General features: G+C 49.3%; 1 protein-coding gene across 2 annotated transcripts in view; it reads right to left on the bottom strand.

Annotated features, from left to right (window-relative positions):
* The window catches only part of lsp1a (lymphocyte specific protein 1 a), a 49,690-nt gene that overhangs the window by 7,073 nt on the left and 25,114 nt on the right, over nucleotides 1-17,503 (bottom strand). For both annotated transcript variants that reach the window (XM_077211352.1, XM_077211351.1), the window contains exons 7-12: nucleotides 12,052-12,095; nucleotides 10,535-10,616; nucleotides 3,957-4,097; nucleotides 2,296-2,394; nucleotides 294-386; nucleotides 66-174 (exon numbers count right to left, since the gene is read on the bottom strand). In XM_077211352.1, coding sequence (XP_077067467.1) covers nucleotides 66-174; nucleotides 294-386; nucleotides 2,296-2,394; nucleotides 3,957-4,097; nucleotides 10,535-10,616; nucleotides 12,052-12,095 — 568 coding nt within the window. The remainder of the gene's footprint in view (nucleotides 1-65; nucleotides 175-293; nucleotides 387-2,295; nucleotides 2,395-3,956; nucleotides 4,098-10,534; nucleotides 10,617-12,051; nucleotides 12,096-17,503) is intronic.

The following is a 17,503-nucleotide window of genomic DNA, read 5'->3' as shown; positions in this document are numbered from 1 at the left end:
TTTTTTATTTTTAAAAAACTTTCAAATTTGAGATTTATTATGTAGAATAGTAGAACGGGTCTCACTTGGTTTTCCTTTTGGGTAGACATTGTAATGATCACCTTCAGTGGGAATCTTGTTGTATTTGCCATGGCCTGTCACAACAAACTTGTACCGTTTACCTGAGGAGGAGCCCTAAAAATATAAAAGGTGAGTAAAAGAAATGTTAGAGAAGGGCATTAAGCAAGTGACTCATTCTCAACCTATTTTTATGGTTTTGAGGTTTATCAGTACAAGATTCTTTGAATATTTACCTTTCCCACCAGTCCTGGCTTCTCTGCTGCAGAACCTTCTCCAATAATTTCCCACATGTTCTTTTTCTGCAGAACATCTCCAGGTTTAAGATCCTGTGAATGAACATTTAAAGGAATAATAAACATTGCTGATTGAGACTTTATTCTCCTAAATGTGCTGTTTTATTCCTGGCTATAACACCCTTTTATTGAATAGTTCAGCTGAAATTTAAGACGTTCACTAAATGAATGACTAGATCATTTAGTGAGTTGAACACAAGAACGTCTCTGTTACGACAGTAACCCTGGCTCCCTGAGAAGGAGGGGAAAAGAGGGGATGCTACACGGTGGTAAATATGACCCTGTCCCAACTTTTTTGAGACATATTACGGCCATCAAATTCAAAATGACCTTTTCCTTTAAATGTTACTGTACATATCTACAGTTTAAACATTTGATATGTTTTCTATGTTCTATTGTGAATAAAATATGGGTAACTTTCACTTTTGAGGGAACTCTACGCATGCGTCAGAATGTTGGCCATGTCCCAATGTTGATGCTATGATAACAATAATACCCTCTGTGCCATACTGACAAATGCATGTCATAGTGTGAATCATGACGACCACAGCCTAGGACATAAACACCTGAGACCCTGGTGTAGAGTCTTGATCCAGGCTGTAAAATCTGATGAATGTGTGTGGAGAGGCCCAGCCTGCTGCATCATACACTTGGAGAGAAACTCCTGACAGTAAAGTCTTAGATGCTGCTGTACTCCTAATAGAGTGGTCCCTCACATCTAGAGGCAATGGAAGGTCATGTGCCTCATAAACCATAGAGATAGCCTCAACAATCAATGTTCTTATTCTCTGCTTGGACATTGAAGAACCCCACCTCTGTAAAAACGGCAGATAACAGCTCGTCAGTTTTAAGCCACTGAGCAGACCAGTGGATGTAACAGTCAAGAGCCCTAAAACGGCAACGCATTAAGCTTCTTTTGGTCTGTCGACAGAAATTAGGGGGATCAGGCCCTTCCAATCAGAGCATGCTACACAACTCCTTGTCTAAGCGCTTGTTCTATCCAGACTGAACTATTGTAATGCTCTACTGGCTGGTCTTCCAGCTTGCACTGTCAAACCTCTACAACTGATACAGAACGCTGCAGCCAGAGTGCTCTTTAACGAGCCGAAGAGAGCACACGTCACTCCTCTCCTCACAAGATTGCACTGGTTGCCAGTTGCTGCTCACATTAAATTCAAGTCGCATGACGTTTGTCTACAGAACAACCACTGCCTCTGCTCCCTTTGAAAATGATATTAAAATAAAAACTAATTTAATTAATTTAAAAATGCAAAACTATAATAACCTTGGTATGGAATACTTTAATAATATTTTTATGGTGCTTTTGTGTCTTTTCAGAAACTGGAAATCTCCCATTCCCATTCATTGTAATTGCATGGAAGAGAGACCAGCACAGAGTACACGATTGTTGGGTGACCTATTTGTTTGATATAAACCAGGGGCCGTCATGTTAAACTTACAGAGACATTACATAATCCTAATGTACTTAAGCATCACTTGATTAATGATTCAAAGATAAATTGGTGTTGTGTAGCCTAATTTTTGTTTTGTTTTTTGTAAAGAAAGTAACATTTACATTTTTAAAGTCATTACATTTGATAGAAACAATGTTCATTACATATGGATGTAATGATCTGATGGATTTTTCTTTAGATCTTAACCTAACATTATGAACCACATATTCACATCAGAGAATGTTGCAGCTTATATTGCATGATGATTGATGAACTGGAGTTTTTGAAAACAAGGGAAAAGAAGTGAAGTTGCAGTAGATCATTGTGCCACAAGGGGGCATTATAAATGCATTATTTTGTGATTTTATTTTATTACAATTAGTATTTTTACTTTGTTACGATTATTTACAAATTTGTATTCCACCATGGGTCAAATACATTTAACTCCCCAGCCCAGTGGTTAACATTATCCAGGTTCATAGACTCACAGATGGTGTGGAAGGGGAGTGTCTGTTCCCGCCTTCTGGACTTCCTTTCACCCAATGGTTGATCAGATTTGCTACTCCGACTTTCACAATGTCTGTATCCTAAAAATATAAAACCGTACATAAATTAGGACACTTGCAAAAAAGTATAAATAGCAAAAATTAATTACAAAGAATCAAAATGGTTCTTTGTACGTTTTAGTTCTTACTTCATATGCTGGGGGTGTGATGAAGCAGCGTGTGAAAGTGTAAAGAACAGATGTTGTTCCACACTACATGACTACATGACCTATCTCACGCTGCTACACTCATGCCTCATGACCTCCATACTTGCACAATCTAATAGTAATAATACAAGTGCCCTGACATATTTGTTTTCCCTCATAATATTTAAAGGTGATATGAAATAGCTGATTTGTTATTAGTTTGACTTTTTCTTAAATTTTTTTCATTCACACAGACCTCCCATACAGATTTGAAATATATCATAAGTGTTGTGTGGAACACTTTTATGATTTTATTGTGCTTGCATCTTGAAAGCTTGCCTTTCATTTTACTAAAAGATCACCCAGTACTATATTCAGAATATCTGCTTTTTTTCAAACTACATTAAGGTAAGTGAAGTGAGGGGTTCCCTTTCAGTTCGGTCAACCTTACTGATTGGGATCAAAATGTGTGAGCAACTTTGGCATTATGGAATCATGGCGTTAATATGACAAGCCAAACATGCCTTAATCTGCAGAAAAAGTTTATCCTCTCTCACTACCCTCAATGATGGGGCGGCTGTGCTACTGCAGACCGCCTCTTCCCTGCATGTGATGGCCACCCTGCAGTGGAAGCCCAAAACACTCATAATGCACAAGGGTAGTTAGGGAGTCGGGGTTGAGCTGCGCATGGTGACTAACCATGATTAAAGTCACAGCGCTGGCCCTCGGCCAGACGATGTCCACCCCGGTGGTCCAGGAGCGCCCCCTAGCTAAGGTGCAAGACATCGCCAAAGTTCGCTTTCTCGATGCTCCCATCTCACGAGGTTGCCTTTTTTGGCGACACCAAAAAGTTGGAGACTGCTCAGCGGTACTCCACAGTTTATAAGCAGGCTGAGGTAACCAAGAGCTTTCCCCGATGTGCTACCTGAGCTACGGGGGCTGCCCCTCAGTCTATTCGTCGCTAAAGGGGTCAGTCCCCTGCGAGAAAAAAACAACAACTCCACCACAGCAAGCTCTACTGTGACGTTGAGCTTTATCTGTGTTATCCAAGTCTGTCTGAGTGTGTCATGCGGAACAGCAGTGGACTTCCCTGGCCTAAGCCCTGTCCCATCTCCGCCTCAGTAAATGCGGGGAGATCAGGAGGCTTTTGCTAGGCTCTGGAAGGTGGCAGCACTAGGTGGTGTGTTAATTGGGATCCCAATCGGTACGGTATGACTAAGTTGAAAATGACCGAACTGAAAGGGGACGTCTCAGTTACCTAGTAACCCTCGTTCCCTGAAGGAGGGAACGGAGACGCAGTCCCGTCGCCACTATTGCTGGACCACCGCTGACTCCGGGCTCTGCTCGGCTCCTCAGCAGAATAACAAAGATGTGACGCACCTGCTGCTTTTTTTAAAATTTATTTTATTTTAATTAATTTTTTTGTGGGAGTAAATAAATGACCGTCTGATTTCTTACCTTTAAGGGCATTCCTTTTTGGCTGGTTTGACTCCAGGCCTCTCCTGCTTCAAACAGATTTTTTTTGGAGGCCACCGGAGCAGAGACACATGGCATATCCACTACTACTGGCTTAGTCATCTTTGCTTCTTTAGATGAGATCTGAAACACATGAGGACAGTCAGACTCAGTGAGTCAAGAGTGATATATTGTTTCTAAGGAAATGCAAATTTAACAATAGACTGTCTCAGGAGGCAGAGATACTCTAAATATAAACATCTAATCCATTAGTTTAAATGCTGCCAGAGACAGGCCTGGTAGTCCTAAATAATGCTTTTACTGAGAGACTGTTCTTAAACCAGGCATTAGATACTAAAATAAGAAGTTACTGTGCACACTTTGACTAGAAACGTCCTGGTTGCGTATGCAACCCACCGTTCCCTGAAGGAGGGAACGGAGGACGTAGTCGACGCGACTGAAATGGGATCACGCTAGGGAGCCTATCATCTTCGAGTACTATTGAACGAGCCAATGTAATTGGCGTGCGTGATTCGCATCACACACTCCGCCCCCGCGGCGCGGGTATAAATACGGAAGTGGATGCACGCACTAGTTGCTTTTCGCTGAGGAGCCGAGAGTAACCCGGGGTCAGCGGTGGTCCAGCGGTAGTGGCAAGGGGACTACGTCCTCCGTTCCCTCCTTCAGGGAACGGTGGGTTGCATACGCAACCAGGACGTTCCCTTTCAGTCGATAACGTCGGACGTAGTCGACGCGACTGAAATGGGATCAACCATTGAACACGCCACTAACGCTGCCACCTTCCAGTGCCTAAACCAAAGCCTCCTGATGCCCCCGCAAACTTAAGGCGGGGAAGGACAGGGCTTAGGCCAGGGAAGTCACTGCTGTTCCTACAGGACCACTGGGAAAGCGTTCCCCGTACGTTGGAAGGAAGGGACGCTGCGGAAGCCACATCCAACCCGAGGGAGGAAATGTGGAGAATACACATATGAACTGGGCGGAAACCGGGCAGTCTAACATATGGAATGTCACTGGGGTGGCTCCAGCCTAAGACGGGGGGAGACACACCGGACAGTGACGGCAGAGAGACTCTGCCGAGGGAAGACACGGGCTCACCGCAGGGAGCCGTATCGTGGAAGAATACACATATGGGGTCACCGAAGGGACCGCAACATATGGACCCAGCCTAACACAGGTTCCACACTGCTTACGAGTGGTAGGCCTAACACCAGACGTTCCGCACGTCCGACGTCGGAGGGGTGTGGAGGAACTCAACAGGGTTCAATTTTAAGGGAACTCAACTGGAGTAGAAAGGCGCACGTATCCAGTCCATAGGAGGGGAATGGCGCAGCAAGCCGACACTTGAACCGGGCTCACGGTGAAACTGGCTTCATGAGAAGGGAGCCCACGGGAAGCAGCGGTTCAACTAGGTGTCGTCCAGCCCCCAACTCTAGAATCTGTTTAGCAAAGTATATCGTCAACGCCCAGGCGGAGCACTTTACACTCATCATAGAGGAGCTCAACACCTAAGTGGACATGTTGCATCTCGGATCTTTGCCGAAATGAAGGCAAGCACTAAGTGCAACTTTGCATGGAAACAGCCTTCCCTCTCTGCTGAATTCCACAGATATTTGAAGAGCTGGTCTGAGGTCTATGACTTGCATTCTGTACACGTCCAAGCGAATCGGACAGAGAAGCCAGGGCTGGATCTGCCTCCTCCAGGGCAGCGCTTGCAGGCTCCCCACCTGCTCCTATTACGGGAGAGGTAGGAACCTTGGGCACAATCCGAGCCGGGATCTCAGCTTGTGAGAGTTAGCCGGCCCAGACTCCAGGCACAATACGTTGACCGAAAGCGAGCAAGTCCCTACCCTCTAGTAGAGACCACGCGAGCAGGAGAACTGATATAACAGAATTTTTAACTCACTACCTGCAGTGGCTCAGGGGCGGTCTCTGCAGTGCAGTCGCACCAGGGACAAGGCCCAAGAGGATAAAGAGGGACACAAGGATTTACAAGACCTTGCTCCTCAGGAACCTGACGATCAGAACGTGCTTCTGCATACTTCTGCAACACGATGAGCGTCGTTTAAACACCGAGGCAACATCATTTTGAGGGTGATTTAGGAAAACAGCCTACTGCAACCCATTTTGCAGGAAAGAGAGCACTGAAGTGATCGAAAGCTTTCAGGATCTCCTCAGGGGAGAAGACGCACTCAACGACTAGGTTCCACTTCTAAAGGCGTAAGCACGCTACCCAATTCTAGGGGGTGCTCGCAGAAGTGATGGTAACTAACACATGTTCTTGTGATAGCCACCTGAACCTCCGCGTTCGGATGTAAGACCGCCCGGAATCTCCGGGGGAAGAACGCGTGTGCCATCGTGCCCCGTCCCCGAATCCAGGGGAAGTCAGGAAGGCTGTTGAAGGGAACCAGGTCTAGTTGGGCCAATGAGGGGCAACTATGAAGACCTGTTCCTCTCCTGACATGGCACGTAGGTGCAAGTGACGGGCGCAAAAGACAGGAGCATTGCTCAACACAACATGTGAAGATCACTGGGCTTCAGGAGCATTTTCTGCTCAGCACTTGGGTGTGACAAGTTCACTGAGCTTCAGGAGCATTCCTGCTCAACACCTGAGTGTGATAAACTCACCGAGCTTCAGGAGCATTTCTGCTCAACACTTGAGTACGAAGAACCTCACTGAGCGACAGGAGCATTTCTGCTCAGCACTTGAGTGTGACAAGTTCACTGAGCTTCAGGAGCATTACTGCTCAACACCTGAGTGTGATAAACTCACTGAGCTTCAGGAGCATTTCTGCTCAACACTTGAGTGCGAGGAACTTCACTGAGCACCAGGAGCATTTCTGCTCAGCACTGCGTGTGATGAATTCACTGAGCTACCTGTGATGGACTCACTGAGCTACAGGAGCATTGCTGCTCAACACCAGAGTGTGATGAACTTCACTGAGTTTCAGGAGCAAATCTGCTCAACATGAAGAGTGATGATTTCACTGACTTGCAGGCGCAAGGCGACCATGAGTCGCAGTCACTTTTAGAAGGCTCACTGGGGTTAAACGCATTTCTGCGGGCCCCTGGGGCCGCTGAGTCCCAGTGTTTGTCCAAGGGTAGTCCGCTCGGTTTACCCAAACACTGGCGGAAAAATAAAACCGGGGGGGCAACTGAGCGGCCCCGGAATGGTCATGACCCAGCCGGACCCAGGGGATGGAGTCTCCACTTGCCCTGGCTATAACTGTCGTGAGGCTCGATGGCGGCACGATTGAGTAAGCAGGAGGAGTGGAATAAGGCGCCCTCAGAAGCGTCTGACTCCAAGGAGGAGGTGACGGGTGAGTTTGTGACATGCAAGGGAAGCTTGCGCAACGGTCGCAATGTCTAACAACTCGAGGCACGAATGCCCGTGTAGTCGGGGGTCGCCCAGGCCCCCGTTAAAACACGCCCTTTGTACATGGCCGCTCTGTTGAAGAGGGTTTGGCAGCAGACCGGGATGAACTATAGTCACACAGGGTGAGCTGCTCTGCCACGGTCACCTCGGGACTCGATCGTGAAGCTAGCGCTGAAGCGGTCACATATGGAGGGAGCCAAAGGCTGCGACTACCATATACCCCAGGAGCCTCTGAAAGTTCTTTCAGTGGGACCCTTTCTCACTTCAACACCAGCTGAACACATTCTCATTGGAGAGACATGTTGGACCGAGTACCTCTCCAAAACTAGAAAAGAGATACTCAGCCCGTGGGCGAGATTACTCTCTTCCAGTTGACCTGAAGACCCAACGGGCTCTGGAGCACTCGAGGGGAAGGACACTGTACTGATACTCCACCCTTAGACGCAACACACAGGATGGCCTGCGGTGCGGGAGGTAGAGATCTGAAGCACATGTCTTTCAGGTCAAAGCTGCAGACCAATCTTGGGCCAAGATGGTCACGACCCACCACCTAGTAGCACGAAGAACGAGTTTACAACTGGCCTTCGTACCGGCTGGAGGAGCGGCTATATCAAATCCTTCGCCAGCAGGATAAGATAAGCACGCACAAGTCAGGAGCACTGCTCAACACTCGGTGTGATGAATATCACTGAATTTTCAGGAGCACGTCTGCTCAACACCTAATGTGATGACTATCACTGACTTGAGCGGGGTAGCCGAGCCTGAGGTGGGGCAGCAAAGTAGAGAGAGTGGTGTTAGTGTGCTGTGCAACACTTACCTGTCTCCACAAGCGGCAGGGGGCGCGTGAGAAGGCGGATGACCGGGTCCTCGAACGCACCAAGCTGCCTGCTGGCGACCAAGGGGGAGCTGAGGGGTGTAAGGCTATACAGGGTCACACCCGCCAGACTGGCCCTCTTGGGACCCAGGAACAGATGAAATTGCTCTCTCTTTGAAGTGTGGGTACCGCTTGCTCCGCTTTTTTTTTTTTTTTTTTTTAGGGAGCCAGCGGCGGAACAGACACACACACAAACAAAGGCTCCACCCGGCCCTCACCCGGGGGGAGGGAGTGATCGTGCCACTCCAAGAGCATCTCATCCATTCCTGGGCGGCCCGCTCCGGAATGCTTTCGCTGTCGCTTGCCACCTGGCTTGGCAGCGCCTGGAGCGGGCTGGGCGTCTCTACTGCGGCCGGCTCCCTGCTGAGGCCTGGGTGGAGGCTGCTGCGGAGGGCCAGCAGGAGCGGCGGCCGGAGAACGCCCACGGCGACGAGCAGGCGGAGGAGCTGCCACCGGCGGCGGGTGGAGGCAGCAGCTGGCCACCGGGGCAGGATGTGCCGGATGACCTCCGTCTGCGCTTGAGCGGCAGAGAACTGTTTGATGCAGTTCTCCACCGCGTCGCCGACCAGCCCAACCTGGGAAATTGGGGAGACCAGGAACCGAACCTTGTCCGCATCCGCCATACCCACCAGGCTGAGCCAACGAAGGCGCTACTGGACCACCAAGGTGGACATCGCCAGACCGATCACGCACGCTACGACACCCGTACCCCGGAGGGTGAGGTCGGATGCAGTGCGGTGCTCACCTATGAGCGCACGGTCTGGATTACCCTCGTGCATGCCATGGGTGCCCTAGCCTGCAGCAACGCCATGGCACGCAAGAGGAAGGGGCTTGCCCACAGGCTTTGTAAGCTCTGCCCGTCGGAACGGACGAAACTCACAGGCCTTAGGGGGGAGACGAGGATCCCCCCAAAAGGCAGCGGCCGCCGGACACAGGTGCACCTGTGTCGACAGACCGCTCCAATGGAGGGACACCTCGCAACCCATCACCGTTCCTCCATCAAGGGTAATGAGGGGGAAAAGCTCTTCAGGCAGTTTCTGGCAGAGAAAGATGCTGTTCACCACCTGATAAGCTCTCCATGCATTTCGGGAAAGAAAGGCACTGGGGCGGCGAGCTGAGAACCAGCGCGGCCCGCCCCAAGATACCAAACTCCAGATTCCAACCGAGACTGAACGGGACACGGTGGAGGTTCCACTCGAGCCCGGCAGCCTCGGCGGCCCGTTTCAGCATAGCTGATAATTCTGGATCCGGCTCGGGCAACATTGAACTCCCGGAGGGAGACAATGCAGCCGAGTCATCATCTCCAGAAGTCAGCTCACCCTCTGATGCTGCAATCGCCGTCCTGTCCTCCAGGGGAGCCCCGAGTGAAACCGCTGGCCCACCCATTACAGATGGACCAGCAGAAAACACCGGAGGCTCCAGTGGTTGCAGTGGAAGGGAGGAGTGAGGAGCCCACAGGGAATGGTTACCGGGCGGGACATCCAACACTATCCTCCGGTCACCCATCCCACACAGCACCCGAGGGTGGGGCATGGTAATGGGGACTCGCTCTCCGCGAACGAAGGCGAGTCTCGCCCTCAACACTGCGACAGTCATGTTCCCACAGTGAAAACATGAGCTGTCCACAAAAGCTGTCTCAGCGTGCTGTAAGCCAAACACGTGACACAACAGTTGTGACCATCAGAGAGAGACAGGGAACGACCGCACCCAGAAACGCACGGGCGGAATGACATCTTGAAAAAGACGCAAACGCACCCGTGTTGCTCTTTCAGAAAATAGGACCGTCACCAGTGCCGGAGCACACAGGGAAATGACCGCGGCAACACTGAACAGAGAACTGAAACAGTGAAGCACTCACTTTTCCGCCCTCTAACCAGCCATCAACACACACAAACATTTAGAAATTTGTTGCTGTTAAAACAGCAGTTGAGAGCTCAAAGCTCGCGATCACCGCTGCACTCGCGCTGTAGAACACCAGCACTGGGAGAGTCTTCCTGAAGAACACCGACACACTCGCTCGTTGTAGACAACAGCACTCTCAGAGACATCAAACGATCGGCTCCGAAGCGAAAGGCAACTAGTGCGTGCATCCACTTCCGTATTTATACCCGCGCCGCGGGGGCGGAGTGTGTGATGCGAATCACGCACGCCAATTACATTGGCTCGTTCAATAGTACTCGAAGATGATAGGCTCCCTAGCGTGATCCCATTTCAGTCGCGTCGACTACGTCCGACGTTATCGACTGAAAGGGAACTAAAATATACAGATACATGAAAGCATAACATATAGTACGATGAGACTGTAAATTGAACCTCGATTGCATGCGTGTATTGTTCCAGTTTGTCATCAATCTTGGGCAGGAGTACGGGTCTCTGGGACTTCTTGAAACTGTTACTGTTTTCAATACAAAAAATGTTGTTATTGTTAACCAAAATGTAAAAAAAAAAAAAATTTGAATTTAAATAAAATTTAAATCAAATATACTTGTATTAGATATAAAAAAAACTTGAAAATGAGAAATGTTGCATTGGCAGCTAACTGAAGTAGGTTCAAGTAATAGGATTATAAACATAGTAATAAAAATAAATTAAAGCTATATAGAAATATAAAAAAATGACAAATGCACATTACAAGCTTAAACAAAAATTTAAATGAAAACTGAAAATATAAAAATAAAAGCTAATTCAAAATACTTATAAAATATAACAGTATGTAAAGTAATACTAAAATAACAAGAAATGCAGGCAAAATACATATATAATATTTACATTTAAAAGTTACAAAATTGCAACACAAAAAGAGTATCATTTTTTTAAATTATAAGATATTGTGGTGGATTAAAACAAGATTTATCACCAATATACACAAACAAATTCAGGACAGTATGTAAATAATATCTTACTAGACATCAGGAAAAGCATGCAGTCTGGTTAAAGTTAGCCAAGCCATAAATCATTGCTGAGAATCCGTTGGACAAACAAAGTATTATAGTGCCTATGCCAACTTTGTCAATATTTACAATTAGACAACAGCCATTTTACCAAATTACTTGTAAGAATCTGCCATTTATAGCAGTCACTCAGGCCAAAAAGGTCAAGCATTTTACACTGGCCACATGCTCGTTTGCTGTGTCTTATGGCGCTTTTCCACTGCATGGAACGGCTCGGTACGACTCAGTATGGTTCTACTCGGCGCGGCACGGTTCAGCTCGCTTCACTTTTTTCCCACTGTGTGGTACGATTGGTCTCGGCGCAGCACGGCTCGGTTTGCTTTAGCTCGGTTGCTTTTCCACTGCAGTTAGTACCGCTTCAAAGTAGGTGGGATTATGACTGATCGTTATAGTTTATCCACTCCTCAGCAATCAACAAGAGGAACGTCTGCGCTCCTCGTCCACTGACCACGATTCAGCCATTTCTTTTTTTGAAGTTTTTTTTTCTTCAAGCAAGTCAAGCAAGTAGTTTTAAAACATTGGAGGCTGTTACTGGCTATTTAAATCTAGCGGGTTTGATATCTTGCAAATAAATGACGCTGGTAGTGACGATTCTGTCTGTCTGACCAATCAGTGATCTACAGTGCTTCCACGTCACATTTTAGTATCGGTACGGTACGCTTGGAACCTCAACAGAGGTGGTACCATTTAAAGCGAGCTGAAGCGAGCCGTACCGTACCATGCAGTGGAAAAGCGCCACAAGTGAGCCGTGCCGAGCCGAGCCGTACCGTACCATGCAGTGGAAAAGCGCCAAAGCGTGCCGCACCGAACCGAACCCTACCGTACCATGCAGTGGAAAAGCGCCATTATTACAATGTTTATGGTGTTGAATGAACTCACCTTTTCTTTAAAGATCGATTCAGTGATTCTGTTCTCTCTGTTATCTAGAATAAAAAAAAATAGTTGCAAGCAGAGTTGGAAAAAAAACAGTTCGGCAGTGATTAAGCAACAAAAGTTAGTAATTTCCCCTCCTGTGAACTGTTACCTCAAGAATTGTTGTGACTGGATGATTCAGTCAGTGGATTGAACTCAGTGGAGGGAAAAATATCAGTGAATAGACTTTAAGTTTAATAAATGATTTAAGATTGCTGGTGTGTCTATTTATGGGGTGGTTTGAATGTTGGTTTAAAATAGTGCTGCAATTTTTTGATCACCCTGCTTATAGAAGGTTGTGACAGACCCAAATCATCACTGCTGCATGGTTGCATTTTCCCAGTTGCCAAATATCTTAATGTAGTGATTACTTTACATTTACATTTACATTGTGATTACTAACAATGTTAGCATATTGCTATAAACATGCTTGCAACATGCTAATATGCTAGCATGATGTTAGAAAAATGATAATCATGCTAGCAACATGCAAATCATGTTAGCATCATGATAGCAACATGTTAATCATGTTAGCATCATGATAGCAAAAGGCTAATTATGTTAGCAACATGCTAATCATGATAACATCTTGCAATCAACATGCTAGCATGATGCTAGCAAAATGTTAATCATGTTAGCATCATGTTAGCAACATGTTAATTGTCTTAGCATCATATTAGCAACATGCTAATTGTGTTAGCATCATGCTAAAACATGCTAGCCGTGTGGCAAGTTTTGCCACTGCAAGGACCCACTCACAGTTTCTCCAGGAAATGTACATTCCAGTATTGTGTAATATTATTACAATTTAACATAACGTCCTGGTTGCGTATGCAACCCACCGTTCCCTGAAGGAGGGAACGGAGGACGTAGTCGACGCGACTGAAATGGGATCACGCTAGGGAGCCTGTCTTCTTCGAGTACTATTGAACGAGCCAATGTAATTGGCGTGCGTGATTCGCATCACACACTCCGCCCCCGCGGCGCGGGTATAAATACGGAAGTGGATGCACGCACTAGTTGCTTTTCGCTGAGGAGCCGAGAGTAACCCGGGGTCAGCGGTGGTCCAGCGGTAGTGGCAAGGGGACTACGTCCTCCGTTCCCTCCTTCAGGGAACGGTGGGTTGCATACGCCACCAGGACGTTCCCTTTCAGTCGATAACGTCGGACGTAGTCGACGCGACTGAAATGGGATCAACCATTGAACACGCCACTAACGCTGCCACCTTCCAGTGCCTAAACCAAAGCCTCCTGATGCCCCCGCAAACTTAAGGCGGGGAAGGACAGGGCTTAGGCCAGGGAAGTCACTGCTGTTCCTACAGGACCACTGGGAAAGCGTTCCCCGTACGTTGGAAGGAAGGGACGCCGCGGAAGCCACATCCAACCCAAGGGAGGTAATGTGGAGAATACACATATGAACTGGGCGGAAACCGGGCAGTCTAACATATGGAATGTCACTGGGGTGGCTCCAGCCTAAGACTGGGGGAGACACACCGGACAGTGACGGTAGAGAGACTCTGCCGAGGGAAGACACGGGCTCACCGCAGGGAGCCGTATCGTGGAAGAATACACATATGGGGTCACCGAAGGGACCGCAACATATGGACCCAGCCTAACACAGGTTCCACACTGCTTACGAGTGGTAGGCCTAACACCAGACGTTCCGCACGTCCGACGTCGGAGGGGTGTGGAGGAACTCAACAGGGTTCAATTTTAAGGGAACTCAACTGGACTAGAAAGGCGCACGTATCCAGTCCATAGGAGGGGAATGGCGCAGCAAGCCGACACTTGAACCGGGCTCACGGTGAAACTGGCTTCATGAGAAGGGAGCCCACGGGAAGCAGCGGTTCAACTAGGTGTCGTCCAGCCCCCAACTCTAGAATCTGTTTAGCAAAGTATATCGTCAACGCCCAGGCGGAGCACTTTACACTCATCATAGAGGAGCTCAACACCTAAGTGGACATGTTGCATCTCGGACCTTTGCCGAAATGAAGGCAAGCACTAAGTGCAACTTTGCATGGAAACAGCCTTCCCTCTCTGCTGAATTCCAACAGATATTTGAAGAGCTGGTCTGAGGTCTATGACTTGCATTCTGTACACGTCCAAGCGAACGGACAGAGAAGCCAGGGCTGGATCTGCCTCCTCCAGGGCAGCGCTTGCAGGCTCACCACCTGCTCCTATTACGGGAGAGGTAGGAACCTTGGGCACCATCCGAGCCGGGGTCTCAGCTTGTGAGAGTTAGCCGGCCCAGACTCCAGGCACAATACGTTGACCGAAAGCGAGCAAGTCCCTACCCTCTAGTAGAGACCACGCGAGCAGGAGAACTGATATAACAGAATTTTTAACTCACTGCCTGCAGTGGCTCAGGGGCGGTCTCTGCAGTGCAGTCGCACCAGGGACAAGGCCCAAGAGGATAAAGAGGGACACAAGGATTTACAAGACCTTGCTCCTCAGGAACCTGACGATCAGAACGTGCTTCTGCATACTTCTGCAACACGATGAGCGTCGTTTAAACACCGAGGCAACATCATTTTGAGGGTGAAGGAAAACAGCCTACTGCAACCCATTTTGCAGGAAAGAGAGCACTGAAGTGATCGAAAGCTTTCAGGATCTCCTCTGGAGAGAAGACGCACTCAACGACTAGGTTCCACTTCTAAAGGCGTAAGCACGCTACCCAATTCTAGGGGGTGCTCGCAGAAGTGATGGTAACTATCACATGTTCTTGTGATAGCCACCTGAACCTCCGCGTTCAGATGTAAGACCACCCGGAATCTCCGGGGGAAGAACGCGTGTGCCATCGTGCCCCGTCCCCGAAAGAGTTCTCAGGGGAAGTCAGGAAGGCTGTTGAAGGAAACCAGGTCTAGTTGGGCCAATAAGGGGCAACTATGAAGACCTGTTCCTCTCCTGACTTGGCACGTAGGTGCAAGCGACGGGCGCAAAAGACAGGAGCATTGCTCAACACAACATGTGAATATCACTGGGCTTCAGGAGCATTTTCTGCTCAGCACTTGGGTGTGACAAGTTCACTGAGCTTCAGGAGCATTCCTGCTCAACACCTGAGTGTGATAAACTCACCGAGCTTCAGGAGCATTTCTGCTCAACACTTGAGTACGAAGAACCTCACTGAGCGACAGGAGCATTTCTGCTCAGCACTTAAGTGTGACAAGTACACTGAACTTCAGGAGCATTCCTGCTCAACACCTGAGTGTGATAAACTCACTGAGTTTCAGGAGCATTTCTGCTCAACACTTGAGTGCGAAGAATTTCACTGAACGACAGGAGCATTTCTGCTCAGCACTTGAGTGTGACAAGTTCACTGAGCTTCAGGAGCATTACTGCTCAACACCTGAGTGTGATAAACTCACTGAGCTTCAGGAGCATTTCTGCTCAACACTTGAGTGCGAGGAACTTCACTGAGCACCAGGAGCATTTCTGCTCAGCACTGCGTGTGATGAATTCACTGAGCTACCTGTGATGGACTCACTGAGCTACAGGAGCATTGCTGCTCAACACCTGAGTGCGATGAACTTCAGGAGCAATTCTGCTCAACATGAAGAGTGATGATTTCACTGACTTGCAGGCGCCAGGCGACCATGAGTCGCAGTCACTTTTAGAAGGCTCACTGGGGTTAAACGCATTTCTGCGGGCCCCTGGGGCAGCTGAGTCCCAGTGTTTGTCCAAGGGTAGTCCGCTCGGTTTACCCAAACACTGGCGGAAAAATAAAACCGGGGGGGCAACTGAGCGGCCCCGGAATGGTCATGACCCAGCCGGACCCAGGGGATGGAGTCTCCACTTGCCCTGGCTATAACTGTCGTGAGGCTCGATGGCGGCACGATTGAGTAAGCGGGAGGAGTGGAACAAGGCGCCCTCAGAAGCGTCTGACTCCAAGGAGGAGGTGACGGGTGAGTTTGTGACATGCAGGGGAAGCTTGCGCAACGGTCGCAATGTCTAACAACTCGAGGCACGAATGCCCGTGTAGTCGGGGGTCGCCCAGGCCCCCGTTAAAACACGCCCTTTGTACATGGCCCCTCTGTTGAAGAGGGTTTGGCAGCAGACCGGGATGAACTATAGTCACACAGGGTGAGCTGCTCTGCCACGGTCACCTCGGGACTCGATCGTGAAGCTAGCGCTGAAGCGGTCACATATGGAGGGAGCCAAAGGCTGCGACTACCATATACCCCAGGAGCCTCTGAAAGTTCTTTCAGTGGGACCCTTTCTCACTTCAACACCAGCTGAACACATTCTCATTGGAGAGACATGTTGGACCGAGTACCTCTCCAAAACTAGAAAAGAGATACTCACCCCGTGGGCGAGATTACTCTCTTCCAGTTGACCTGAAGACCCAACGGGCTCTGGAGCACTCAAGGGGAAGGACACTGTACTGATACTCCACCCTTAGACGCAACACACAGGATGGCCTGCGGTGCGGGAGGTAGAGATCTGAAGCACCTGTCTTTCAGGTCAAAGCTGCAGACCAATCTTGGGCCAAGATGGTCACGACCCACCCCCTAGTAGCACGAAGAACGAGTTTACAACTGGCCTTCGTACCGGCTGGAGGAGCGGCTATATCAAATCCTTCGCCAGCAGGATAAGATAAGCACGCACAAGTCAGGAGCACTGCTCAACACTCGGTGTGATGAATATCACTGAATTTTCAGGAGCACGTCTGCTCAACACCTAATGTGATGACTATCACTGACTTGAGCGGGGTAGCCGAGCCTGAGGTGGGGCAGCAAAGTAGAGAGAGTGGTGTTAGTGTGCTGTGCAACACTTACCTGTCTCCACAAGCGGCAGGGGGCGCGTGAGAAGGCGGATGACCGGGTCCTCGAACGCACCAAGCTGCCTGCTGGCGACCAAGGGGGAGCTGAGGGGTGTAAGGCTATACAGGGTCACACCCGCCAGACTGGCCCTCTTGGGACCCAGGAACAGATGAAATTGCTCTCTCTTTGAAGTGTGGGTACCGCTTGCTCCGCTTTTTTTTTTTTTTAGGGAGCCAGCGGCGGAACAGACACACACACAAACAAAGGCTCCACCCGGCCCTCACCCGGGGGGTGGGAGTGATCGTGCCACTCCAAGAGCATCTCATCCATTCCTGGGCGGCCCGCTCCGGAATGCTTTCGCTGTCGCTTGCCACCTGGCTTGGCAGCGCCTGGAGCGGGCTGGGCGTCTCTACTGCGGCCGGCTCCATGCTGAGGCCTGGGTGGAGGCTGCTGCGGAGGGCCAGCAGGAGCGGCGGCCGGAGAACGCCCACGGCGACGAGCAGGCGGAGGAGCTGCCACCGGCGGCGGGTGGAGGCAGCAGCTGGCCACCGGGGCAGGATGTGCCGGATGACCTCCGTCTGCGCTTGAGCGGCAGAGCACTGTTTGATGCAGTTCTCCACCGCGTCGCCGACCAGCCCAACCTTGGAAATTGGGGAGACC

The sequence above is a fragment of the Siphateles boraxobius genome, unplaced genomic scaffold (assembly GCF_051911475.1).
Source record: "Siphateles boraxobius isolate OS27281-9 unplaced genomic scaffold, OSU_SipBor_1 65, whole genome shotgun sequence".
Lineage (NCBI taxonomy): Eukaryota > Metazoa > Chordata > Actinopteri > Cypriniformes > Leuciscidae > Siphateles > Siphateles boraxobius.
The sequence above is the reverse complement of the archived record's forward strand: the minus strand, read 5'-3'. Positions and strand labels throughout refer to the sequence as shown.